The 25183-nt window shown below is 60.4% G+C and overlaps 1 protein-coding gene and 1 long non-coding RNA gene across 2 annotated transcripts in view; one reads left to right on the forward strand and one right to left on the reverse strand.

Moving 5' to 3' along the window:
* The window catches only part of NRG2 (neuregulin 2), a 164346-nt gene continuing 140635 nt past the window's right edge, over positions 1473 to 25183 (reverse strand). Inside the window, exons 4-11 of the mRNA XM_021084879.1 lie at positions 25059 to 25179; positions 19420 to 19496; positions 14023 to 14046; positions 10051 to 10153; positions 7886 to 8009; positions 7437 to 7564; positions 6399 to 6626; positions 1473 to 3686 (exon numbers count right to left, since the gene is read on the reverse strand). Coding sequence (XP_020940538.1) covers positions 2906 to 3686; positions 6399 to 6626; positions 7437 to 7564; positions 7886 to 8009; positions 10051 to 10153; positions 14023 to 14046; positions 19420 to 19496; positions 25059 to 25179 — 1586 coding nt within the window. The 3' untranslated portion in view covers positions 1473 to 2905. The remainder of the gene's footprint in view (positions 3687 to 6398; positions 6627 to 7436; positions 7565 to 7885; positions 8010 to 10050; positions 10154 to 14022; positions 14047 to 19419; positions 19497 to 25058; positions 25180 to 25183) is intronic.
* Positions 3684 to 10177, forward strand: LOC110259507. Its single transcript, XR_002341941.1, has 3 exons — positions 3684 to 4317; positions 9277 to 9801; positions 10063 to 10177. It is a non-coding gene; the product is annotated as an uncharacterized LOC110259507 (long non-coding RNA).

A 25183-nucleotide genomic window follows, 5' to 3' on the forward strand; every position in this document is an offset into this window, starting at 1 on the left:
GAAGGTCAGTGAGTTAATGACGTCATTCAGAGTGAAGTGGGGTTACACGGAAGTAGGGGGGGTTCACGGAGGTCATGGAGGTGGTTTCTGACTAAATATCTAGAAGATAAAAACTCAGGGCCCTCAGACTGGTCAAATGAGGGGACTAAGCTGGGTCATGGAAAGGTCAGTAGGTTCACCAAGAGGTCATCCCGAGTGACTGGGGGTTACGCGGAGGTCAGTGTACAGGTTGGAATCCTGGAGGTGATTCTAACTGAGACTTCAGCAGATAACAGCAACTCAGGCCCTCAGAAGGATCAAATGAGGACACTAAGCTGGGTCATGGAAAGGTCAGTAGGTTCCCCAAGAGGTCATTCGGAATTAATCGGGGTCACACAGACGTCAGAAATCACATAGAGAAATTACTGGCTCTCTGAAAAATGTAAAGCCAATAACAAACTCCGAGCCAGCACGGGCCTTTGGCTGAGATCGTCGGACAGGGGCTGGCGAAGTCAGTGATTTGCGGGTTTGCGTTGCGCTTAGTTCATGTATTTCCTTTGTTTCTTTGTAACAGGTACTTTCCCCCCAGCATCCCCACAATGAACACAGGTCTAGTTCCTTTCCTGTCACCTCCCTTTCATCCAGTTTTGCCACTCTCTGACTGTGTGATTCCAGAACGCAGGGCACAGGATATGGTCGTCCCCAGATTAGCCATTAATAGGCCTCTGTCACGTGCCAGAAGCGACCCTGGGTGCTTCACAGAATCTCCGCAGCAGCCCTTTGAGGTAGGAACTAGCTTCGCCATTTCCCAGCGGGGGGAAGTGCAGCCTAGTGAAGCCACACAGCTAGTGAGGGGCAGAGCTGGCCCTGAACTCGGGCCCTGTGGATCGCTGAGCCCTTCCAGCCTTCCCACTGGCAGGTCTCTGAACTGACCACACACACTCCAGGGGCATCTGTGCACACGCTCTCACAGGGCAGCCACCTCTGTGGCTAGAAGACTCCTTTGTGACTGGCTGGAACCCAGGGGTTCTGGTGTTGGGCGCTGGCTTAATACATTATCAATGAGGGGAGAGGCGTCTTCACCCCTGACCTCCCTCTGCCTTCCGCAGGCTGGCAATCCTGTGCTCTGGGTCGGGGACTGCACGTTTAGACAGGCTCCGGCTCTGAGGGGGGTAAAAAAACTCCAGCGCCCTGTGGGCTTACAAGCTGCAGCAGCTGTGGCCCTCCTGGCAGCTGAGGGTACCCATTATGCCACTTTTCATGTCCGGACCTTGCCTGCGACATGCCTGAGGCCCCAAGGGTCATCTTGCTTCAGAGGCCCCAGTGCCAACCTCACACCTCTTTCCTCCTCACCCACCTGGGCCCGGAAACTCTTGCTTCACTCTGGCCCCTGTAGTTCCGGGGCAGGAACTGGGCCAGGGTTTTGAGGCTGAGTTGGGAAGCAGAGTAACTTGCATCAGTCCTTGGCCAGGTTCTCCAGCCGCTGGGGTTGGGGGGGGGCAGACACCTTGTGAGTTTCTCAGACCAGGAAGGAGGGCTGGAGCCTGCTCTGGGAGCTGGGGCCAGGGATACGGAAGGCGGGGTCTCCTCCTCCCAGGGACTGCCCTGGTCCACTCAGACCTCCAGGCCAACAAGCATGCATCTCCCTCACGGGTCTTCATCCGTCTTCCCTCCTCGCCTGAAGGCTAGGCAGACACAGTCAAACAGGAGTTATTTCTGCTTTTATTTATAATATAAAAATGTTCAAGTGTCAACAGTCAGGTGTTTGGACATTTCGAGGGGCAGGGTTCTCATTTGTTGGTTGAGGATTTTTTTTTTTTTAACAATTACCTTTTTGACAAATTAGCAGTGGACCCAGTTTTTTTCGGGGTGGGGGGGCGCAGAGGACAGGGCTGGAGAGGAAGTGGAAGTCCTAGGTGGGTTTGGGGGCCGGGGGGTCGGGCTGGGAGAAGGAAAAGGTGTTAACTTTATTGCTAAAAGGGGAATCAAATACACTGTCGAGTGGCTCTTCTCGGTCCCAGCGTGACCATGCATCCAATCTAAAGAATCTGAAATGCAAAGGACATGCAGGCGGAAAATAGAAAAGACGACCTGTAAACGAAGGTGCTGCAGAGGACGGAGGGGCGTCCTGGAGGCCATGAGGGAGGAGGAGCCGCGAACACTGGGGCCCTGGCAGAGCTGCCCCCCCTCCCCGGGCCGGGGCTGTTGGAAGACCTCTTGCTCAGTGCCCCCTCCTTTAGCAGCTGTGAGGAGCGGGGAGGCCCCCTCCCCATTCTGGTTGCTGTCGCTGGGCCTTAGTCTCCCCCTGGACCTTAACCTGACCCCAACTCTAGCTCCAAGCCTAGGATCCCCGCCCTCTTCTCAAGGGCCCAGGACTCTGGGTCTTATTCGGGGGCAAAGCTACCGGGACCTCATTTCCTTCCTTGGCCCCCCCCTGCTTCGACCCCACGGGAACCCGCAGCCCCTTCTCTCCCGCTTTCTCTCACCCCCGCCAGGGCTCACCAGCTCGGGATCCTCCCCTCTTGCCACCCCGCCACCCACACTTCTCTCCAGGAGCTCCAGAATAGCGTACAGCAAAAGGCACCACAATATAGGTTTTCTAGTAAAGAGTCAAAAAATTGGCCCATCTCTCTTTTTTTTTGTTGTTTCTTTTTTTTTTTTTTCCGAAGCTGTAAATCAGGATGTTACATATAAATAGTTTCCCTATAAAAACGTCTTTGCCGTTAGCTAGTATTATAAGACAATTTTTGCTAAAATGAAAATAAAACATTTTGTTATACCTTTTTCCTTTTATAGAAAATAAAAATATTTTTTATTTCTTTTTTTTTCCTCCTCTCTCTCTCTCTCTCTCTCCAGGCGACGGTCTCTGTTCTCCTCGAAGACAGTGGGGCGGGCGCGGCGGAGGGGGCGGCGGGCGGCGGGGGCCCTAGAGGGGCGCCGAGTCCTGCTTGGCCCGCGGGGGCGGCCCGCGGCTGTGTCTGCTGCTGGCCCGCGTGCTGTGGCTGTCCAGGGAGTAGTAAGTCCTGCTGTCGGCCGCCGGGCACAGCGGCGGCGAGTCCGAGCGCAGCGCGTCGTGCGCCGCGCGCAGGCCGAGGAAGGGCGTGCTCTCGGCCGCCAGCGAGCCGTCCGCGTCGTCCGCGTCGTCGTCCGAGGCGGAGGCCGAGCCGCCGCCCGAGCCGCTGCTCAGCGACAGCGAGTCCCGCGCCGCGCGTGCGCGCTGCGCCGCCAGCCCGTTGAGGCGCGAGCGGCGCCAGCGCCGGGGCCCCGCCGACGTCCTGCGGGACGCGCCGCGGGCGCGGGGCCGCGGCGGCGGCGGCGGCGGCGGCGGGGGCGCGCACTCCTGCGTGGTCTCGTACTCGTCGTCCTCCGGGATGCGGAAGGGGCTGGCGGGCAGGCTGCCCAGGCTGCCGCCCAGCGCGCAGGCCCCGCGCCGCGGCCCGGGCCCCGCCGCGGGGTAGTAGTAGCTGTCGTAGCTGCGCTGCATGTCCGCGCCGGGCCCGGGCCCCGCGTCGGGGCCCACGGGCGCCGGGTGCCGAAGGAGTGGCTGCTGCTCCGCCAGGCGGTAGCTGCTGGGCGCGGCCGGCGGCAGCGACACGGCGTGCGCCGAGTTGGGTGACGTGATCTCGAAAGTGGGCACCTGCGTGGCCAGCGAGTAATGGAAGTCCACGGGAGAGAGGCGCGCGGGCGTGGTCAGGGCCGACACGTACCTGCGGGGAGAGGCAGAGGCGTGGGCCTGTGGCCGGGGCATGGGGCCGACCCGAGGCAACGCCGCGGTCTCGCCCCGCAGCCCTCCTGCGAGAGCCGGGCGGGCCTTCCTCAGGGACCGTGAGCCATTTCCTTAATCTCTCGAGCCTCAGTTTCCTCCTCTGTTCATCAGGGATAACCCAGTGCTCGTTCCGTGTTGCTGTCGGGATGACTCCCTATCGGCTGGAGGCCCGCTCACAGGCAGTGGTACCCTTGAGTGGTTACTGGGAGTCAGGCTCAGGCCGGGACCCTTCCCGTGTCCCATCTCAGCGAGTACAGGAAGTCTGGAAGAGGCTAATGTTAGTCCCCTCCTACGCGCGCGCGAGGGAGCCCAGGCTCCGATCATTTAAGTGACTCAAGGTTCGCAGGGCCGGGAAGCGGTAGAGCTGGGAAGGACCCAGGCTGGGCGGGACCCAGGACTCACGCTGCCCAATTCCTCATTCCAGTCCCTGCCTTCAGCCACCACCGCGCCTCGGACTCACCTCCCCTCAAGGACCGTTCAGCCCCTGGCTGGCGGCTGCAGTGGGAAGACGTTCCTTTTAAAGTGGAAGCTAAAAGCTGCCTCGGCGACGTGACTGCTCCCATCTCACTCAGGTAGGGTCCTCGGCCCAGAGCTCACTGCTACCCAGTTTCCGCCTGGGGCTAACGACCTCTGGTTCCTTCAAGTTTGCTAGTATCTCCCAGGCTGGGTCGCGGGCACACTTCCCTCCTTTGCATTCGCCACATTCCCCTTGCTCAGCCAGCCAGCCTCTGGCCCGGCCATTGGCCAGCTTGGGGCCTCTCTCCCTCACTGTGGAGCCGGGCCCCTCGCTGCTCTTCCCAGTCCGCATTCGTGTCTCCCTGAGTCGCCCGACTCCCGTCTCTTCCCTGTCTCCTGGGGCAAGGCCATCAGGTCCCACCCAGTCCTTTTCTCCAGGAACTCACTCTCGGCCCTGCTCTACTCTGTCGAGGAACTGGCTGTTCACTGTGGTCAGCCCCCAACTGCAGGGGCTTTCTTCCTTCAGCCTATGCAGGTCTCAGAACCATCTTTTAAAGTCACCTCTCAGAGTTCCCGTCATGGCGCAGTGGTTAACGAATCCAACTAGGAACCATGAGGTTGCGGGTTCGGTCCCTGCCCTTGCTCAGTGGGTTAACGATCCGGCGTTGCCGTGAGCTGTGGTGTAGGTTGCAGATGCGGCTCGGATCCTGTGTTGCTGTGGCTCTGGCGTAGGCTGGTGGCTACAGCTCCGATTAGACCCCTAGCCTGGGAATTCCATATGCCGTGGGAGTGGCTCAAGAAATGGCAAAAAGCCAAAAAGCCAAAAAAAAAAAAAAAGCCACCTCTCCGCTTTAGGAGGCCCTTCCTGCTTATCCACTCAAGGCCAATGGCCATCTGTCTGGGCCCAGTTCCACTCTCCCCACAGCCCGCCCTGCTCTAGGCGCCTCGCTCACCAGCCATGGTCTTAGTGCCTCTGTTGGAACAGCTCAAGGTGTCTGCCTTTGTCTGGCCGCCTTTCCCCTCCTCTCTACCCGCCATCCACTCAGGAGTCCTACTGCTGTTATAACGATTGATCACAAGAGCTGCACCTCGTGAGCACCTGCTCCGTGCCAGGTACGAGGCAAAGAGCTTTGTGCATGGTCTTACGTGGCCTTCATAAGAGCCACACATGAGAGGTGTAGCGCGCCCTGTCCTACAGCTGAGCAAACAGGCACAGAGGCGGCCCCCCTGCCCCAGATCACACACGTGGTAGGCCTGGGCTTGGAAAGCTTGGGCTTGGAAAGCTTGGTCCTGGAAACCTGAGCGGCTTCCCAGACACTGCAGTCAGGCCAGCTTCCCACGCCCTGGTGGGGGCTCCTAGGCTTAGCCCTTTCTATCAGCAGCTGTGCGCTTCAGTGGCTTGTGTGGTGGCTGGGAGCTCCCTTGGGAGCAAGATCCAGGCGGACCATCTCTGGATCCCAGGTTGGCCTGCCCAGCATGAGGCTGGCATGGACCAGACTGAGTGGAGCCTTCTCTGCCCTATAGGAGTTCTTAGTCCCGTGACCCTTTCCCTGCTCTCCCCCCGACACACCCACTTGCCAAGGGCCCTGCGAGGGCTGAGGAAGGTGGAGGCTGCCCCCTGTGACTCCTGACTTGAAGTCAGGGAAGAAGGGGAGTCGCCTGGTTTTCAGGGCATCCGTTGCTCATGAACTCCCTGGTCTCGGGATCCCCGGGGGCCTGGCCGCTGATACTGCTGGGGCCCTCAGGTGTTCTTGGCGCAGCCCCATGTGGCCTGGCCAGTCTCATCACAGACAGCCTCCCCTCCCCCTCGCCAGTCGGCGAGGCCTGGTGTCTGTTCCTGCTGGGACATGGGGTTTCTAGGCGACCCCAGGGTAGGACAGCCCTGTGGCGTCTGGTTTGTCCAGGACAGCCCCTGTTTGTTCCTCATGTTCCAGGGCAGTTTCTTAATAACAGCTCCTCCTCCTCTGAAAATTGTCCCAGCAGGACAATGACATTAAATGGTTACAACATGCCAGGGCGTGCCGGCTCAGCTGCAGTCCCGGCCTGTCAGCAATATTCCGAGGACCCTGGATAGAGCATTTAACCTCTCAGGGACCTTGTCTGCCCATCTGGAAAATGGGGGTGAGGCTCTTGGGGTGTCCCTGAGGTGACCTAAGGGTCAGCCCTGGCCAAGGCGGGGCGCGGGGCCGGCACTGACCTCTCACTGTGCGGGGAGTCACGCAGGGAGTCTGTGGAGTCGTGGTGAGGGGGCCCCACTGCCCGGCGCCGCTCCTCCAGGCTGTAGGCTGCTGCCCGCCGCGCCCGAGCCTCCACACACGCGGGGCTGTTGCATTTGCTGGTGCCCACTGATGACAGCATGATGCCCGATTGTGAGTCTGAGGTCAGGCTCTCAGAACGTTCCAGGCTCCACGTGTGGCTCTCATGCCTGGAGAAGCCAGTGGGGGTGAGGTGAGGGGCCAGGATGGGGCAGGGCAGCCCAGCAGGTGGCCCCCGGCCACCCCTTCCCTGGTTCTTCATGCTGGCTCAGCTCTCTCGGCCCCCTGCCCTTTGCTGCGGGCCGACGGGTCATACTGTGAATGCCCCCCACCCCCCTCACTGGGAGGAAGAGAGCTGGAGGCCTGCGGGCGGCGGTGGGTGGTCAGCTGCACTGTGCAGAGGCCTCTTCCCTGCCTCCCCGAAACCAGTCTCCCGTTAGCCCCCCATTGGGGACTGGCCCACTCCTATGGTCCTTGGCCACCTCTCTCAAGAGACCAGTCCTGGTGGCCAATATAGGGACCCTGCCAATTGCATGCTACTCCCCAGGGAAGAAAGGGACCAACCACATTCTTTCTTGAGCCCAATGAGCCCCCGCGCCGTGTGGACAGGCCTCCCTTCCTCTGGAGAGGAGGCTGAGGTGGACTGGGTCTCTGCAGGCAAACCTAGGAGGGGTAGCTGAGTGAGCGGCCACTTTATGGCAGCTCAAGAGGTGCTGATGCAGCCAAAGAAAACTCCACGTTAGGGAGCCAGTGATGCTGTTGCTCCCGGTTTGGACTAGAAAACAGACTCTGGTCCCCTGAGAATCTGGATGAATGTTTGGTGGTGGTGTCTGGTTTGAAGCCCCCCAACCTTTATCCTGCTCAGAGGGACTCTGGATATAGAGCCCAGCCTGGCTGGGGAGTTTCGTGTGTGTCCCCGGGCAGGTGTGTGACGCGTGTGGCCTGCTCTGCGGGGCCGTGCGGGCCTGGCTGGTGCCCACCTGTGGCTGGAGGTGGGCGTGGCGGTGGAGCAGTGGTGAGAAGGAGAGCAGGAGTGGCTCCCGGAGAAGGTGGTCTCCGTTTCCCTCCGGATGACGTGGTCCGTGGCTGGCACGTTCTTGGAGATATACTGCAACGGAGAGGGAGTGACACATGACCAGGCCGGCCCTCCTTCCTGGTGGGGGCGGGGCAGTGAGGCCGTGAGCCCCAGACTGAGGGGGTCCACCGGGCTCGGTGCTGGGTCAGCGATGGCCTCTGGAAGTCAATCCCCAGACCTTCCTGAAGGAAGCGGGCCGGGCGAGGCCAGGTTGTCCTAGTGAGGCAAGGCTAGGCTAGCAGGCGAGGCTGAGCCCAGGCCGGGCTGGCCACTTCCCCCTCCCATTCTTGCAGGGGGCACGAGCAGGCTGGCACACGGCGTGGGCTCAGCATGGGGCCCGGGACCAGCACTCACGTCTGCCATCTGGATCTCCTCAGGGTCCAGGCGGGGGTGGCTGGGCCCGTTGGCCAGGCTCCTGTTCTGGTGGGCTGGGCACATGTTCTGCCGGAGGTGGTTGTGCATCTGCTTCCGTTGTTTTCTGCACGGGGGAGGGGGCATCAGCCTGGCGCCCCCCCGCCCCGCCATCCCCTGACCCACACTGGCTGTCACTCCAGGGGACCTGCCGTGGTGGGCTCCCGCTCCTGCTTGCCCGTGCCCAGGCTGCCCCCAGCCAGGACCCCTCCTTCTCCCCCCTGCATCATCACTACCGGCCTCCATTCAGCAGGAGCTCATGGGGTGGTAATGAGTTTTGGTGCTGCCGACAGAGTGGAGCTGCACCCTGTTCTAGCCATGCAACCCGGGCAAGTTACTTAAACTCTCCAAATTCCACTTTGCTCATCTGTGAAATGGGCTGCTCATGTACCCATTCAAAGGGCCCCTGAGGATTAACAGCAGAGAAAATACGCAAGCGCGGTGCTGGCCCAGTTGCTCACTGGCTCCTTCGTTTGGTATTTAGTGGGTTTTACTACGTGCCAGGTGCCGCTTTGGAGCAGAAGAGATGTGCGCGGTCCCTGCCCCCGGGGAGCTTGCAGGATCGGGGCGGCGGGGGGGGGCAGGATGCTCCCAGCGGAGTGCCAGGAGGAGAATCACAGGGGGCGCTGTGGGCAGGGAGGCCAGGCCTGTGGGGCTGCTTTGCTTCGGCGCATCTTAGGTGCTCAATACCTTTTTTTTTGTTTTTTCCATTATAGTTAGTTTACAGTGTTCAGTACACTTGTTCTGTAATCCCCAAGTCTGATCGTGTCACTCTCCTGCTGAAAACCCCTCCTGGGTCTCAGCGTCCCATCTCTCCCCCGGCTGCACCGCTCGTGACCTCTCTCCGGCCAGCTTGCGCAGCCTTGGAGGGCTTGTTTCTGACCCTCTGTGGTGCCTGCCTTCTCCGGCCTCTGGGCCTTTGCACAGACGGTCGCATCCGACTGCAGCCTTCTCTGCCTAAATGCACCTTTCTCAGGGAGGCCCTTGCTGCCCTCCCGCTGAGGTGAGGCACCCCCGAAATATATCCTGTGACACTGGACATCTTGCTTGGGCACTGGCCATGGGCCTGCTGTCCGGCAGGCCCTGAATGAAAGTCGGTTGAAGAAGTGAGTAAAGGCAGTGGAGGTCAGAACAGGGAGCCTGCTCCCCCGCCGCCGCCCCCGTTTTCTTGGCCCCCACGTTCCTCTGTGGGCCCAGGCTCCTCCTCTGGGCTCCCTGAGCCCCAGATCCCCTGGCTGCCAGGGCCTTAGATCTCATAGATGGGGGCAGCAGGAGTCAGGAACCAAGGGCCTAGTCCCTCAAAGGGTGGCCCTGCCCCAACCTTTGCTTTCCAGATAAGCACGGAAATGGCAAACCTCTTTCTGTGCCACATCACTCTGCGACCCGCGACAGCTCCCTGTCATCTGCGGGATCCACTCACGCTCCCTGAGCTTGTGTTCAAGGTCCTAATGTGCCATCCAGGTTCCAGCTGCTGTTCCAGCTGCTGTTTTAGACTCAGGTGCCTTTCTGCCTTGACCCCAGCCCTTTGCTCCAACTAGCCCGGGCTGCTCAAGTGCCACGAAGGCCGCTGACGCTCCCTTGCGTTTGTCTTTACCTTGCACTGTTCTGCGGGAACTGCCCAGGCCCCTTTCTGCCCCTGGCCCCAAGGTTCTGACCCAGCCTTTCCTCTGCCCAGAGGTGGCCCCGTTCCACCTTCTCTCGGTTCTTGCCTGACTGCTCCTAGTAGGACTGGACAGTGCCCTGTGAGGTCTCTCCTTCCCCCCGGAAAGGCGCCGCCCTCTGTGCGCTTCCCTGCCCCCAGCACCGCCCCGGCGCCTGCCTCCTTGACAGGACAATACCTGCGCACAGCAGCCTCTGAGGTACGTCGTAGGGTCATACCCATTTTACAGATGAGAACTCAGGGGCCCATCAGTTTCCTCAGGGTCGCACGGGAGGTGGCAGAGCTGGATTCGAACCCAGACCTGTCCTCTTCCAGCGCCGTCCTCTGGGGCCTGAATCCCCGCCCTCTGCTCCTGCCTCGTGGCCCAGCCCTTGGGCCCCGCAGGAGCCCCCGAGGGGCGCACAGGCCTGGGGGAGGCGAGGCCAGGCGGGGGGCGGCCCACACTCACTTGGTCTTGCAGTAGGCCACCACGCAGACGATGCCCACGACCAGCAGAGCCACGCAGATGCCGGTGATGGTCAGGACCCTCTTCTGGTACAGCTCCTCGGCCTCTGCAGAGGAGAGGGTGTGATGGGGGCGGGCCGGGAGGCAGACCCGCCCCCTGCCCCCCAACCCCCGAGAGCTCGAGCTGCACGGGCTGCCTGGCTCCCTTGCGTCTCTTCCCTCCCCGGCCAGTTCCCTCCCTCCTCCTGTCCCCGCCTCCGCCCACCTGTGGATCTGGTCCCAAGTGACTACCCTGAGTTTGCCTTCCCCAAACCCACGTTCGGCCTGGACCACGTGAATGGAGAATGCAGGGGATGGAGGAGGCGGGATGGAGGTGAGCTTCCCGAGGCCGCGGGGAGGGCAGCCCTCGGCGGCCTAGTGGCTGCAAAGAGCCTGTGTGGCCTGGGGGAGGCTGGTCTCCACGGCGGCAGACATGCAGATGGGGCACAGGCCTGGCCGGCCACTTGGGCTTCCCTAAGAAGGCAGAGGGTGGCTTGTTCTGGGCTGGAGACGGGACATCAGGCCCAGGACCAGGAGCGGGGACAGTGCAGACCAGGCCCACTGAGGCTGGAACGGGGAGACAGGCCGTGGCTGATCCCTGCAGCCCCGTCAGGCTGGTGGCCCTGGTCCACGCCGCCTTCCCTGCCCCTGCCTGGGAGAAGCCCCGAGCACGGGCCTCGTGCTCAGGGAGCAGTCTCTGCCCTCCCGAAGGAGCTGAGCTAGGCCGGGCCTCACAGCCCTCAAAACTCTCCCCTCTGCCTCCCACTTTGTGTTGGGCGATGCCTACCCTTCTAGAACAGAGAAAGCCAGGAGGAAGAAAGGGAAAAAAGTGACAGCACCAGACCTGGTCAAGGTCTTCAGCCTAGACACCCACCCCGTCCCCCGCACCTGCTGGCCGGCCGCTCCACACGGCCCCCTCCTGCCGGCAGGACCCAGCGCCTTGGAGCAGCCCTGGGCCGTGTCGCTAAGCCCCAGGCTCGCAGTGCCTCCTGTGGCAAAGGTACCCCCAGCAGCTAAGACGGGGTACAGATCCCCAGACTCACATAACTATAGGGCCATGCCTGACACACAGGCCCTTCACAAAGATACACTCACTCGTGTCCAGAGAGGCGCACACACGCACACGTGATCATGGCCACTGACAGTCATGGGGCGTCTTGAACAAACAGCCCCCCATCCCCACCTCCCGGGCCCTGTGGTCCTCGTCCTGTCCTCATCCCCGCCCACCCCTCAGCCCTCCAGTCAGGCCTCTGTCTCCGTCACTCCTCTGAGACCACCCTGCTCATGGCCACCAATAACCACCTGCTGCCGGGGCTGTGGGCATCCGCTTCCCTCTCAGCAGACTGCCCCTGCCAGGCGCACCTCCCCTGGAGGGCCTTCTCCCGGGGCTTCCCCTCCCCCCGGGCTCATCTGTCTGTCTGCGTGGCCGGCTGCAGGGGAGAAGGGCCCAGAGCTCTCTGGCTTCTCCCTTTCTCTGCCTGCCCTCTCAGCCAGACTCAGACTCGAAATACTGCCCGTATGCAGCTGAATCTCATGTTTCTCTCTCCTGCCTTCCCTTCTCCCTGAGCTGCTCTGGTTCCCCACCTCCAAGGGCTGTGGCCAGGCAGAAGCACTGATGCCCCAGCCTCCTGCCAAGCCGCGCCCGCCTCTTCCCACCTCTTCAGTGGCAGCACCACTTTTCCTGTTGCACTGCCCCAAATCTTGGAGTCATTCCTGATCTTTGCAGCCGCTCTGATACCTGATCCACCAGCGGATCGTTTCAGCTCTACCTCCCAAGTAGATCCTGGATCTGACCACCTCTTGCCGTTTCCACCGCTTCCAGCTCAGTCCGAGATGCTGCCTTCGCGCACTTGGGCAGCTGCCCAGCCTCTGGCTCGTCCTCTGCTTCTGATCCTCCACACCCTGTCCCCTCACCCAGTCTATTCGCTGCCCCGAAGCCACACTGGTTTCCAACCATAAAGCGCATCATTTCCCTCCTGTTTAAAAGCTCCCAGTGCTGGAGTTCCCGTCGTGGCGCAGTGGTTAACGAATTCGACTAGGAACCATGAGGTTGCGGGTTCGGTCCCTGCCCTTGCTCAGTGGGTTAAGGATCCGGCATTGCTGTGAGCTGTGGTGTAGGTTGCAGACTTGGCTCGGATCCCGCGTTCCTGTGGCTCTGATCCCGCGTTCCTGTGGCTCTGGTGTAGGCTGGTGGCTACAGCTCCGATTCGACCCCTAGCCTGGGAACCTCCATATGCCGCGGGAGCAGCCCAAGAAATAGCAAAAAAAAAAAAAAAAAAAAAAGACAAAAAATAAAAAACAAAACAAAAAAACTCCCAGTGCTGTCCCGCTGCAGTGTGCATGTAACCCAAAGCCCCACCCTGGCCTACGAGGCCCAGGGTCCCCTGGTCCCCTCCTGAAGAGCTCATCTGTGGTGCTCTTCCTCATGTCCACTGTGCGCTGGTCACTGGCCGTCTTTCTGTCCATTGACCTAGGCAAGCCCATCAGCCACACTGTCCCTAGCTTGTGCCCCCTGCTTCCACCACGCTCCCCCCGTTGTTTGCAGGGCTGGCCGTTTTTAGCCCACGTGTCACATCATTGGACAAGCCTTCCCTGGCCACTCAGCTCAAGTAGTTCCCCACGCCGGCCCCGCACTGTCCCAGCTCCTCTTCTGTTCTGCACAGCACTTAGCACCGCCTGGTGTCTTTCCTGTGTATCTGTCCATCTGTCTCCCTGTGACTCTGAGTACCGGGAGGCAGGGACTCTGTGCACTAGATGGCCTGCGTCTGGCCGCCTCTGGGCCTCAGTAGATGTCCTTGGAGGTGGGGAGGGACCACGCAGGCCAGCCTTACAGACTCGGACGCGTATACACCTCCGTTCTCACTCACCGCCGCACCCGCATGCTTCCAAGTGCTCACGCTGGGCCCGGCACTGAGAGGCCCAGCGAGGTGTACACACGTCATCCCCACAACGACACAAAGATGCGCACCGACCGACTGACCCCGCACACCCGGCCGTGATCACACGGACCCACAGCCTCGGCCCCTCTCCTGCTCGCCCCGTCACAGCAGACAGACAGACATGCTCTTACACACAGACTCTCAGCCGCATCTTCTACTGGGAACGGCCGGTTGCGGCGAGGTGGCGAGGGAGCCAGGGCCTCCCCAAACCTGCTCTGAGAACAGCCTTTTCATGACAGCAGGCTCCGAACACACCTGAGGGCTGACCCCACAAAGCCCAACCCCTCTGAGCCCCTGCCTGTCTCCTGCTCTAATGTGTCTGGATCCGGGTGGGGGCCCCTAGCACAAAGCCGGAGGTCTGCAGAGACAGACCCCTCAAAGTCCTTTCCTGCCCACGGCATCATCCAGGGGCCAGAGGACGGCCAGCCTCCCGTCGTGCTGGCACTGCCCACAGACAAACACGCGTGGCGTCACGGGGACAGATCATGAAGGAGTGACAGCCTCAAGCGGATGGCCAGGCCTGGCAGACAGACACAGGGCAGGGGGCAGGGATGGAGGGGCGCCGTCAGCCACCAGCCTGATGCGGAATGCAAAGCGCCTGACATGGAAATGGGAAGAGGGGGGAGGACAGGGGTCAGGTCGGAAGGGGCGCCTCTCTGCACAGTCTCCCAACTGGGACCTGGTGGCTTCTGGACGCCCGCTTTCCCAGGGGCCTGGCTTTGTCTGGCCAGCCATGGGGCTGCACACAGCTCAGGGGCTGCCTCCCTCAGAGGCCCCAGGCCGGGGGGCATAAAGAATCAGCATCTTCATGAGCTTGTGCGTCTCTGCCAAATCAATCTAGTTGATTCTAGGCCGTCCCAATGGGGACGGGGGAGTTTTAGGATCATCCCTTTTCCATTTTGGGGGGAAAGAAAGCCAAACATCCAGCACATATGGTGTCAGAGGCTGTGGAGAGGGGCTGTGTGGATGGTGCTGACCGACACACAGAGGCTCCGTACCCTTTAGTTCAAATCCAAGGTGCTCTGGCAGTGCAGAAGGGGGGGATGGAGGGAGAGGGACAGACGGACGGGGGCGGGGTGGGAGAGAGAGAGAGAGAGAGAGAAACGTTGGTCAGGATTCTTCAGACACCGGCAGCCAGCCTGTGAGGTGAGAGCAGTTAGTGGTGTCCCCTCCCCAGCCCCCAGTCCCCAAGAGCCCCTGAGAGGGGTGGACAGGGGACATGTTAGGCTCAGCAGGCGGAGCGGGTTCCTTAGAGATGAGCCGGGGGGTTAGTACCTGGTGGGGATGCAGAGGCGCAAGAGTCAGTTGGCAGATGTCCCCAAGGAGGAAGGGTGACTGGGGGCGAGGGTCCGAGCCGTCCCTGTCCTCCCGCCCCCCAGCTCCAGCGCCAGGCTGTGGGCACTTGCAAGCCCCTCCCGGGGGCAGCTTGCTTGGCCCGCGCTCATTCATGGGACCCTTATGGCTGTTCAGCACAAGGGTCCGGGGTCCTCAGACTGGCCCCTGTCCCTGTCCTGCCCCCTCGGGCCCCCAGGCTGCCCGTGTGTCTGGTGTGGAGACTCAGAGTCTGCAGGGGGAGGAGGAGGCCCTGGGCAGCAGGTCACTTTGCCCCTTGACACCCCCAGCAGCCGAGCAGCCTGCAGGGACTGGGGCTTGGGGTCCGAGCCTGACTTCCTTCTTAGGGAGCCAGCTGCAACTCAGGGAAGGAGACTAGTGGCCTCATAGAGCGCCTGTGTCCCTTCAGTGGTGGCTAATTGCCCTCTTGCAAGTGGGGCCATGTCGTCACTGTGTGATTTCAGGGCCCTCCGAGGTAGCTACACACGCCATCGAAGGGTGAGAGTACACGGCCCTGCCCAAGGGCCAGCTGTCACCGCCCCAGCATGCGGCTCTCAGTGTACCCTGCCTGTCTGGCTCTCAGTTTCTCACCCTCAAGTGGGGCACAGGCCCGGCCACGGCATCTGGGGGAAGGTCTGTAGCCTGGCTGTGCCACGCATTGGCCCCTCGGGGGCACGGGGCTCTGCAGCGGGAGCCCAGCGCACTCCCCAGCGTTTGTGAAGGGCCCCCTGCAGCCGCACTTGTCTGCAGGCCCTGGCTCTCTGTTTTGTCCCTAGTCCGCTGGGTGCGTGTGGGCAAGTCACAGCCTCTGTGTCCTCATCTGTACGCAGTGAGCGGAGGGCAAGCCGGCAGGACGCAGGGGCCCACACCGCAAGCTTGGCATGGACCTGGGGGTCTGAGCCCCGGCGTCTCCCTCAGGGCTCTCTCAGTCACAGCCATCCTACTCTCTGGTCTTTTTCCACGCTGGGATATCCAGCCAGGATCCCCAGAGAGGACAGCCTGGTGTGACCACAGCACCCCAGACGCTCGGAGAACTGTGGCCTGGGCCCCACTTTTAGTGGTGGTTGTATTAGATGAGGCAGCGGAGGCCCAGTGGTGCTAGGACACTTTCCCAAGGTCACACAGCAAGTTAGGAGGCAGAAGGGAGAGTGGAGGCCAGGTCTCAGGTCTCCTGGGGCTAAGCCATGGCTTTTGCTGCCCATCAAGTCCCTGGGCAGGCCTGACTGGTCAGGACAGTGACCATCTGGAGGAGTGAGCAGGGCTCCCAAAGCCATCGGAGAGTTTTCTCCTGCATCACTTCTCTGGGAACCGAGCAGCAGCAGCAGCAGATTTTGGGGCTCCGGACTGGCTCCCCTTTGAGTCAAAGGCCAGAACTGTTTTGGGTGGACAGTGGTGGCCGGCAGGACTTCCCTCTCACTGGGGATGGATTCTGAGGGGACTTGTCCTGTCCACTGACTGCCACTTGGCTAGGATGGAATGAATCACAGACAGGTCCTAATTGGGCAGAAATTTGCATATTGACCAGTAACCAGGGCAACTGGTCTGGCAAGCCAGGCTTACCAGACAACAGGCCAGGTCTTCCTCCTGATGTGTCCTGTGACACAGTCACAGGCATCAGAGCAAGGAGGCCATGATGTAGACCGCGGAGCATGTGCCCTTGTGTTTGTGCGTGTGTGAGCAGGTGTCAGCACTTGTGTGGTTGTGTGTATGGCAGGCAGGTGCTTGTGTGTGTGTGTATGTGTGTGTGTGTGTGTGTGTGTGCGCGCGCGTGCAGGTGTGTGTGCTCTTGTACATGAAGAGTTTCCACAAGTTTTGACCCTTGGGACGTGGAGGGGTTGTCAGGGGAAGCAGGAGAAGCTTCCAAGTGCTACTGTGGCCGCAGGCTGTGCCCGCGGCCTCTGCAAAAGGTACCCTGGTCTAGAGGCTGTCCGGGCAGAGGGGGAAGGTCAGGCACTTTGCTCAGATGCACCAGGAGTCAGCCTCCAGGGCACTGATGCCGGCCCTCTGACCGCCCCCCGACCCCGCCGCTCACACCCCTCTGTGTGCATTGCTTCCCTGAGGCATAAATGCCCTTACCCCTATTTCACAGATAAGAAAACAAAGTCAGAGAGGTTAAATGAGGCCCCAGAACAGGAAACTCAGCTGCTGGCATTTTCCTTCAGATCTCTCTGAATCCAAAGCCTGAACACTTCAGCTGGCATTTTGCACTCCCTTTTCAATAACGACCCGATAGAGCAGTGCCTGAAGTGCTCTGGGCAAAGTGCTTGAAGGGTACAAATCCTTTACTGAAAGGTACCAGCAAGGATCCCAGTAACACTAGGTGGAAAGGCTGTGTTTCTAGGCTCTTCTCTGGGCTCCTGGGGCCGTGCTGACCCTCCCAGAAGATCTGAGCTGAAAGCTGAAGCAGCCCGGCTGGCAGTGAAGCCTGGATAGTGGCCGAGTTTGGGAGGCTCTGCTGCCCGGATCAGAATGGGCTGGGACTCCCGGTCCAGGTCAGTCCCGTGAGCCAGGGAGGCTCTGGGCCTAAGGGGGCAAAGGAACAGGCCCTCCACTGCCTCTCTCCCCTGCGCCTCACCCACCTGGCTACTCGGCCCTCCTGACCGCGAGTCTCCAGTGGGGCTGGATCTGACTCTGCAGTTCTTCCTGGAGGCTGGGCTTTGGAGAATTCGCTTGGGCCACAGGCCCACAGGCTCGGCTCTTATCCCTGGAGCCTTCCTCCCTGGCCTCTATTAAGATAGTTGACCATCGGGGCTGACCGGCCTTTTCCTCCCCAGTGCCCCTCTCTCCTCTCCAAGTCTTAGCCTCCAGGTTCTTGGTTGGGGGCTGGGGGTGTGTGGGCTTTTGGGGTGTAGTCTGAGGAGGACTGGAAGCCTCCTTTCCCAGGAGGCTTTTCTCCAAACAGCTACCAGAATGGCCCCCTGGGTCCTGCCCTCAGCCTTTTGTGGAGCCCCACCTCTCCATGGCCTGGCACCATCAACCTGGTTCTAATTCCCCATGGGACCCATCTGGCCTCCCCGGAGAGGAGGAGATGGGCAGTGGGTCAAGCAGAGGCCTGGCGTGCTCTGGAGGACGGGAGACAGGGCCCCCCCATCTAGGCCAACAGACCGCTGGGCCCCAGACAGAGTCCGTGGCCGGCCTGTGGTTTTTCTGCTCTGCTCCATCTCCACCTGGTGGCACATGAGGGAAGTGCTCTTAGCCCCTCACCCCCCAAAAAACACCGCTCCACAGTTAGGGTCTCATACTTTGGCTTCAGGGCTCACACTTTTCTTAGCAATTGTGCAAACCAGAAACTCCATCCCCAGAAGTGGAGGAAAGGAAGCAAATGAAGTGCTGGGCGGGGACTCAAACTTGAGAAGGCCTGGAAGAGTCACCAGTCCCCTCCAGTCCTTATCTGCCCTGTTCCAGCATTCTCAGCACCCTCCCCCAGCCCCCAACCTCGCCACGTTTGGCTGCACGGATGACTCTGGTCTCCATGGAAACCACTGCCCTGGGACCTCTTTCCCTTCCATCCTCCTTTCCACTTTCTCCCATCACCCCAAATCGAACCAAAACAAAGCCTGGCTAGCCCCAGAGGCAGGCTTTCTGAGAACTTGTTTTTCTCTTCTCGACACACCAGCACACACGTGCACACACTCACTGCCCAGCCCCAGGGCAGCCTGACATTCCTCGAACAGGCTCTTAGAGGCAGCTGAGGTTCTGAAAATGCTTCTTGCCATTCTGCCCAGGCTGCCCGACCCCAGTGGTGAAGAGGCCTGAGCGGGTCTGGGGCTGGCTGCAGAAAGAGTTCACTGTTACTGCGACCAGGCAGTACAGTGACATCTGAGGCAGGGGGGTGGGGGCTATCAGTCTCCCCCGCATGAAACGGACCAGGACCTTGCAGGGCCTTCCCCAGGAAAGACCCCAGCCCCCAGCGACCCCTGCCTCTTGTTTGTAGATAAACTTTCGCCTCCCAGGCCTTCCTCATCCAGTTCCAAAGAGCACATTTAATCAGAGAAGTAAGAAAATGCCAAAAGAAGGAAAACAGTCAAACACAGCAAAATAATAAGGGTTTAACTGTAAAACAAAGTCAAGGGCTTTTGGTTTCTCCTCAAGGGCTGTAGATAACATCAGCGCCTTCAGCTGTTTTGCAGACACTAAATCCCCACCAGGTGCGTGACGTTAACTACGTGCTGACCTGCTGACCGCCAGCAGGTAGACCCCAGACCCATTGGAACTAGAAGGTTGATGATTGAGATTCCTGAACCAGCACTTTGTCCAACGTTCAACCAATCAGAATCGAGCATGAGCTGGCACGCCCCTTGTGACCCACCCGCCTCGCTCAGTCTTTAAAAACCCTTCCCAGGAGCCCCTCACGTTCTCTGCTGGACGCCTTGCAGCAGAGCGTCTTCCCCTCCTCCTCTTTGCTTTCTCTTTCCTTCTCTACAACCCGGCTTCGTAGTGTAGCTTTAGGTGGGCAAGCGGAGCCAAGTTTGGTTGGGTAACAAGCGCAGGTTTCCGACGAAGACTGAGAGAGCCTAGGACACCCCCTCAGTCCCCTCATCTTTCTAAGCAAAGCCCCATTCTTCCTAGGGGAAAGGGTGGGGCAGGGTGGGGTGGGAAAAACTGTCAGTCACCAGGGAAGAAGAGAAATAGAAGAAAGAGACATACTGGAGAAGTTGACCATTGCGAACTGCTGACACCTGTCCCCGGTGTATCCCACAGGACACCTACCAAAAGAAAGAAAACCAGAAAGAGCGAGCCAGGATAGCAAGACATAGACATTGCAACACCCCGGCACGGGCTCCTGCCGATGCCAGCTGGGTTCCTTGCCACTGTTAACACTTGTACCGGCCTTGCCACACTGCCCCTTACCTGCAGCCCTGAACTTTAAACCCGAGGATTAGGTCAAAAAATGAAAAAGCAAAACAAAAAAAAACGAACCAAAATACAAAGAAAAAAAAAAAGCCAAAGATCAAAACAACCAACACCCCTGGCCCTAAGCCCTACAACGGGGGTGGGGTGGGGGGACTGCACCCAGAAGCTTTCTAAGGAGCAGGGACTCGTGTTTGTATCTTCAAACATACTTTGCTTAGGATCTGGCATGTACAATCGCAAAGGCAGTTTCTCCAAACATCTCTGTCCGAAGAATCCGTTTGGACATCTGGAGAAGGAAAAGGGGAAAAATCACAGAACAAACTGGCATCATCCGCGAGGCGTCGGTCAGAAATCAAAGTGCACAGTGATGAATGAGAAAACCGAGTCGAGCGCCGGGGACACTCGTCGCTCAGGGGGCTGGAGTCAGGGCTGGGTGGAGGGCACGGCACTCTCCTTTAAAATCTCTCTCAAAGGTGTGGCTCCAGGTTGGGGGGGAAGCGGGCGTGGGGCGGGGAAGAAGATGACTTAAGGAAGCGAGGGGCGGGGGAGAGGGGCGAGAGACTGGGAACCTGCTACTGAAAAGCCCTAAGAGTGGCTGAGGCGTCCCTTCTGACTGCCTGGGGCCCTGTGAAGCCAGGATTGTAGCCCCTTGGGTGCCAGGCAGGGGCTGTGAGCCTCCTGGAATACCACATGCAGGGAACCTCTGAGCTTCTAGGCCCTACCAAAGGCTTCTCTCCAGGGCCCTGGCAGTTTTCTCATCCCCGGAACAGGCTCCCCTGAAAGCTCCAAGGGAAATTCGGGAGTGCTGTGCCCCCAGACAAAAGGGGCCTTGGAGAGGTGTCGTCTGCTTTCACAGAGGGTGCTGTGGCCACGTAAGCTCAGGAAACCCACTCCCAGGCTTCTTGTAGGGTTGCAGTGCACGCTGGCATGAGAAAGGCTATGAAAATTTTGCAGGAGGAAAGAGCTCAACTTTGTAGTATGTTGCAAGTGTGTGTGACCATGCAAGTCAGTTTCTGATGAGAAAAAGGGAGAAGGCTGCCCTAGAGCAATCAACACGGGAAAAGCTTAGTGGGGGAACAGGTGTGGGCTGGAGAGGAGCCTGACCTACCAGCATCTCCGAGCTGGCGGGCTGAGGGCGGGTGTGGGGATGCTGGCAGCAGGTGGCAAGAATCACGGGGTGGGGGGCGGGGGAGGCAGGAGAAGCAGGCTCTCTGGAGACTCTGCAGCCTGTTCCGAGGCAGCGGAATCTGCTGGCTTCCTGGGACGAACTAACTGTCTTTTCCCCATGACCTGCTCCTGCACGGCTGCCTGGCTATGGTGGGAGGTCAGCCTTCCTCATGGTCGCCTCTGTCCACTTATCTCCCTGGCCTCATCCTGCCCCCCTAGGAAGACTTCCTCTGCTCTGTGGCTGCCACTCTCCCCTCAAGGGAGGCCCTCTCGTAGATTTCTGGGAGGCCTGCCCAGCCCTGTATTCTCTTCTGACCCCCAGCAAGGCTGGATACTGAGGGATGCTCACAGACAGGGCCAGCCCCCTCCTCAGAGATGGCTCTCTGCTTTTCTGCCTCTTCTAACTTAAATCAAGCCCATCGCCAGTATCCCCGCAATAACAGGTCAAGAACAGTAAACTGCCCCCAGGAGGTGGATGTGCTCCACCTTTTAGTGTTCCTAGTGTGTGCTAAGCATCAGTAGCCCCTTGAACTTAGAGGGGGGTGATGGCCTTTGGGTGTGATGGACACGGAAACCCCCGTGGCCTTTAGTTTAGCCTTGAGGGTTGGGAGTGGTGGGTGAGCAGAAAGCTTGGAGACTCAGGAGCTTCTGGCGTCTCCCTCAGGGGAGGCGGGAGGCTGGTCCTTGGGGCGCAGTGTGTGCAGGTGTGCCTGGCTACAGGGCAGGAGTAGGGGCAGTGGGTCTGGAGAAGTTGGGGGTGGGGAGCCTGCAGGTGGAGCTGACTCCTGTTGAACAGGGCGGCTTGGAGGAGGAGCCTACCAACTTGTCAGTATTCCTTTTCTGACCCCTCACCCAGTCATCCCAGCCCAGGAAAATAGGGGTAGCGGCCAAGGCTTCCCGCTCAGCTCTTGCCAACTGCTGCTCCCACCTGGGATGGGGATTAAAGGCATAGGAGTGACTTTTTTTGAGCAGCAGCAATTTTGGGGGGTGGAAGATGAAGACCCAGGAAGTTGCCAAAACGACTCTTGGAATCCGCAAAGGGATAAGAGATGGGTGTGACGGTATCCAGTGTCTGCGATTAGCTGGGCTCCTGGGAACGTGTGTGTGAAGAGAGCGGGGGCGGTGCCGCAGGAGGAGACGAAGGGGAAAGTCATCCCTCTGCTGCTGCTCGGGGCACCCCTGCAGCTCTGGGAGCTGGAGAATGGAGCACATCCCTGCGTTCCTGGCCTCACCCCCAGCTTGGAACCACCCCGACTGTGTCCTCCTATCTGTCATGGCCACAGAGGTGCACAACTCCAGGCGGCGCCGTGGACGCCGTCTAGGGCACGAACGTGTCTCCTGGAGCTGTGGGATGTCGTCCTGAGCCCGCCGCCCTGGGAAGCTGGTGGAATGAAGGGGATGCGCGCGGCCGAGGACCGACCCCTGTGCTGCTCTTGGGCGCTGGCTCCTTTGCGGGCTTTTCAAACCTGCCCTCCGTAGCCCTGCTCGTTGAGGGGGTGCTGGGGCTTCTGGCAGTGGGCTGGCAGCCTCCCCACCCTGCTCCCAGGACCTGGTGTCAGGGTCCAGGCTACACTGCCTATCCGCCAGGAGCAGGGGCTGGCCTTGGCGTGGGGGGCGAGTTCCCGCTCAAACAGGGAACTGAGCCTCTGGGGTTCCGGTTACTGGGAAACAGGGGCAGATTGGGAGGCACAGCAGGTACCAGGCTTCAGCCCTTCCCCTCGTGCCATCCTCTGACTACGGGCAGGTCTGTGCTCAGGGCTGGAGAAGAGCAGGGGTGAGGGGGCAGAGAGGAGATCCCACCGGCTGCTGCTGGGCTGACAGAGGCTGGGACGCCGCCTCCCTGCGTTCCCACCCCACCTCCCGGGCCTCTGTTTGTCCCTTTGGTAGCCTGGGGATAATGCCATGTGTGCTGCCCTCACCCGGGGGACGGGAGAATGGAGGATGAGGGTGCGCCCCAGGCACCTCCGGCCTCATGAGGGTGGCGATGCGGCGAGGATGAGCAGGCAGGTGGGTGCGGGGTGGGGTCACCTGCACGGGGAGGGAGGGGGGAGGGCAGGGGAGCAGAGGGGTGGGGAGATGAGCCGATGGCAGAGGGAGGCATGCCACTGGTATGTGCACAGGGCTGGAAAGAGTCTTGTTCTGTCATCATCCCCTGAACCAGTCCCCCAGAGTCACGCACCAACCGTGCTCTATAAAAACACGGAGAGAGGAGGAGAAAGCAGCGCGAGGAAGCGCAGAGGGCCCGTCTGGCCCAGGCAGGAGACGGTCACCTTGATTTGGACCCCCGTTTTCAAATCCCCCTAAGTTTTCTTTTTGGAAACAAAATTCAGTATCAGTGACAGACACTGTGTCTTTTGGCTCTTGAATTCCAGGGGAAAAAAAAAAAACAACCAAAACAGGGCCGGAGGGTGCCTGCTTTCCAACACTCCCCGCAGGGCTCTGACCCAATACACAACCACACGTGTCAGAAAACCAGGAAGGAAAACTGAGTTTTTGGTAGAAACTGGAATGAAACTGACCAGTCTAGTTTCATTATCCAAGCTAAGCGGAAATGCAAAAAAATCAAAATAAAAAGTAAACAAACAGCACAAATGGTTAAGACGTGAGTTCCGTTTCCTACGTTCTCTCCTTTTTATTCCATCCGTTCCATTCAGGGTGATGTCAGGAACCCCAAGAGGCCTGCCCCCCTTCCCCCCCGGCTCGCCCACCCCCAGAGTGGCCTCTGGGTTCTGCGCTGCCCCCCTCCCTCTGCCCTTCTCCAGCACGGCTCTGAGGACCTGCCCTCCTGACCGCGGTCCCTGCCGGGAATGCCCCTCTTCCCGAGGGCTCAGGGAGTCAGGGAAGTGGGTTCCAGGAGCCCTGGCTGGGGGGGACCCCGGGCGGATGGCGATGGGGAGGTGATGGTTCTGGGTGTGGGTTCAGGCTCTAAGCAGTGAACCCCAGTTGCCCAGCGGGGAGGGGCTACAAAACGGCCTCTTTACAATGGCTCAGGCTCCTGCGCTCTGCTCAGATCTTGCTGGGCGGGACCCAGAGGGTTCTAGGGGTGCAGCTTTGCTGGCAGGGCCCTCTGGGGGCCGCAGAGCTCACTGCTCTCTTTCCCCGCACTAAGCTCTGGCACCTGAGGCCTGGGGGCGCTTGTCCCTCTGCCCTGGCACGTGTCTGACCTGGGTGGCTGACCCCTTCCCTGTCTGGGGCCAGGTCTGCCTTCCGTGACAGTGCTGGTTCTCTTCGAGGTTCTGGGGGCCCAAGGGCTCGGGAAGAGAGGCTTGCCATGTGTGTTGGGGACAAGAGGGTCAGGGCTAGGCTGTGTCTGTGAGGTATTCTAGAACCTTAGGTGTTTCTATAGGTCTATTCAAAAGCGCTCAGCGTTCTCTAGGCAGGGATAAGTCCCCAAGGTCTGTGGGCAGCTTCCCAGAGGCAGAAGAATGAGGGCCAAGTCTGGGCTGAGAACATCCCTGGGCTGTGGCTGTGGGGAGGTCCAGGGTGGGGGAGGCTGGGAGGCAGATGGCAGCAGGTGGAGGGCGTGGAGTGAGAGACACGGCTGTGCCCATCACCCGCCTCAGGGCGAGGGGACGGGGGCGCGGCCTTCGTCAGCACATCGTGACGGGGAGGGGTCTCTGGCCAAGGCTGTGGTCGGGGCGGAGGCTGCGGCTCTGAAGCTGGAGCCCGGAGGCCGGGAGAGCCAAAAAGAGGGTCGCATCTGACCTTATCTGCGGGGCAGGCAGACGCCTCTGAACCTTCCTCCGTGCTCTGGCCTTTGCCCAGATGCCGTGGGAATGGGGCAGCTTTGGCCCCTTACCAGGGCCCTAGGCTTGGGCTGCTTTGAAACCCAAAGCTGTCACCTAGGCCTCCCTCCCTCTTGTCCTCCGGAACCCCCATGGTTCTTGCTCCCACACTCGAGAGCTATCAAAAGCCCTGGGGCCCAGCTCCCAGAAGACCCGGCTGGGCCCAAATGAGCCCCCCCTGATCCCTGTGCGCCCACCTGCCCTGTGGGCGGAGTGGGAGGCAGGGGGTTTCAGCCCTGGGGAGGCAGGGGAGTCCCAGCGGGAGCTCCTCCTCAGCCCTGACCTCCCACTCAGCCGCACCCTGGGTGGCGCCCTCGCCAGTGTCCCCTCACCCTACGGCGGGGGGGCTAGGGGCTGGAGAGGCACAGACAGCCACCAGGGCACATCGGGCCCTGGGGGCCTGCTGGGCAGGGAGAACAGCCAGGGCCTGAGGCGGTGGCAGGGGACAGAGCCCTCTTCCTCGGAGCTGCAGGGGCTCCGGAGCCTGGCCCGTCCTGACCCTGCCGGCTCCTCACCAATGGGGGAGCTGCACCCTGGGCCTGCTCATCGGAACACAGTTGGGAGAGTTGCTGGGATGGGAAAGGGAGAGGCGAGAGGGAGAAGCCGGTGCCTGGGGCCCAGACTGGCCTCCCCAGCTCCCTGGAGGTGCTGGTAAAGGGTGGGCGGTGGAGGGTGGGGAGGGGCCTGGGAGACTGGACAGCAGAAGCCCTGAGCCCTCTGGCGCTTAGATCTCGCTACACTCCAGCAGAGGGCCAGGAAGCCGGGCGAACCTCCCTGTCTACACCCCTTGGAGAGGTCCCTTACCAGTGGCTCGAAGCCCACTTTTCCTAGAGCCCTCCATGTCCGCGCCAGCGCCCCCCCCCCCACCTGCACGTCGACCCCCGCTGGTCACTTACTTGCAGGAGAGCTGGTTGATGCCCTCGATGTAGTAGCAGACCCCGCCGTTGACGCAGTAGGACTTGGCGGTCTCGTTGCACTTCCGGGCGTGCCCCGACCAGGATGACAGGGTGGTGCTCACTGG

The sequence above is a fragment of the Sus scrofa genome, chromosome 2, assembly GCF_000003025.6.
Source record: "Sus scrofa isolate TJ Tabasco breed Duroc chromosome 2, Sscrofa11.1, whole genome shotgun sequence".
Taxonomy (NCBI): Eukaryota; Metazoa; Chordata; class Mammalia; order Artiodactyla; family Suidae; genus Sus; species Sus scrofa.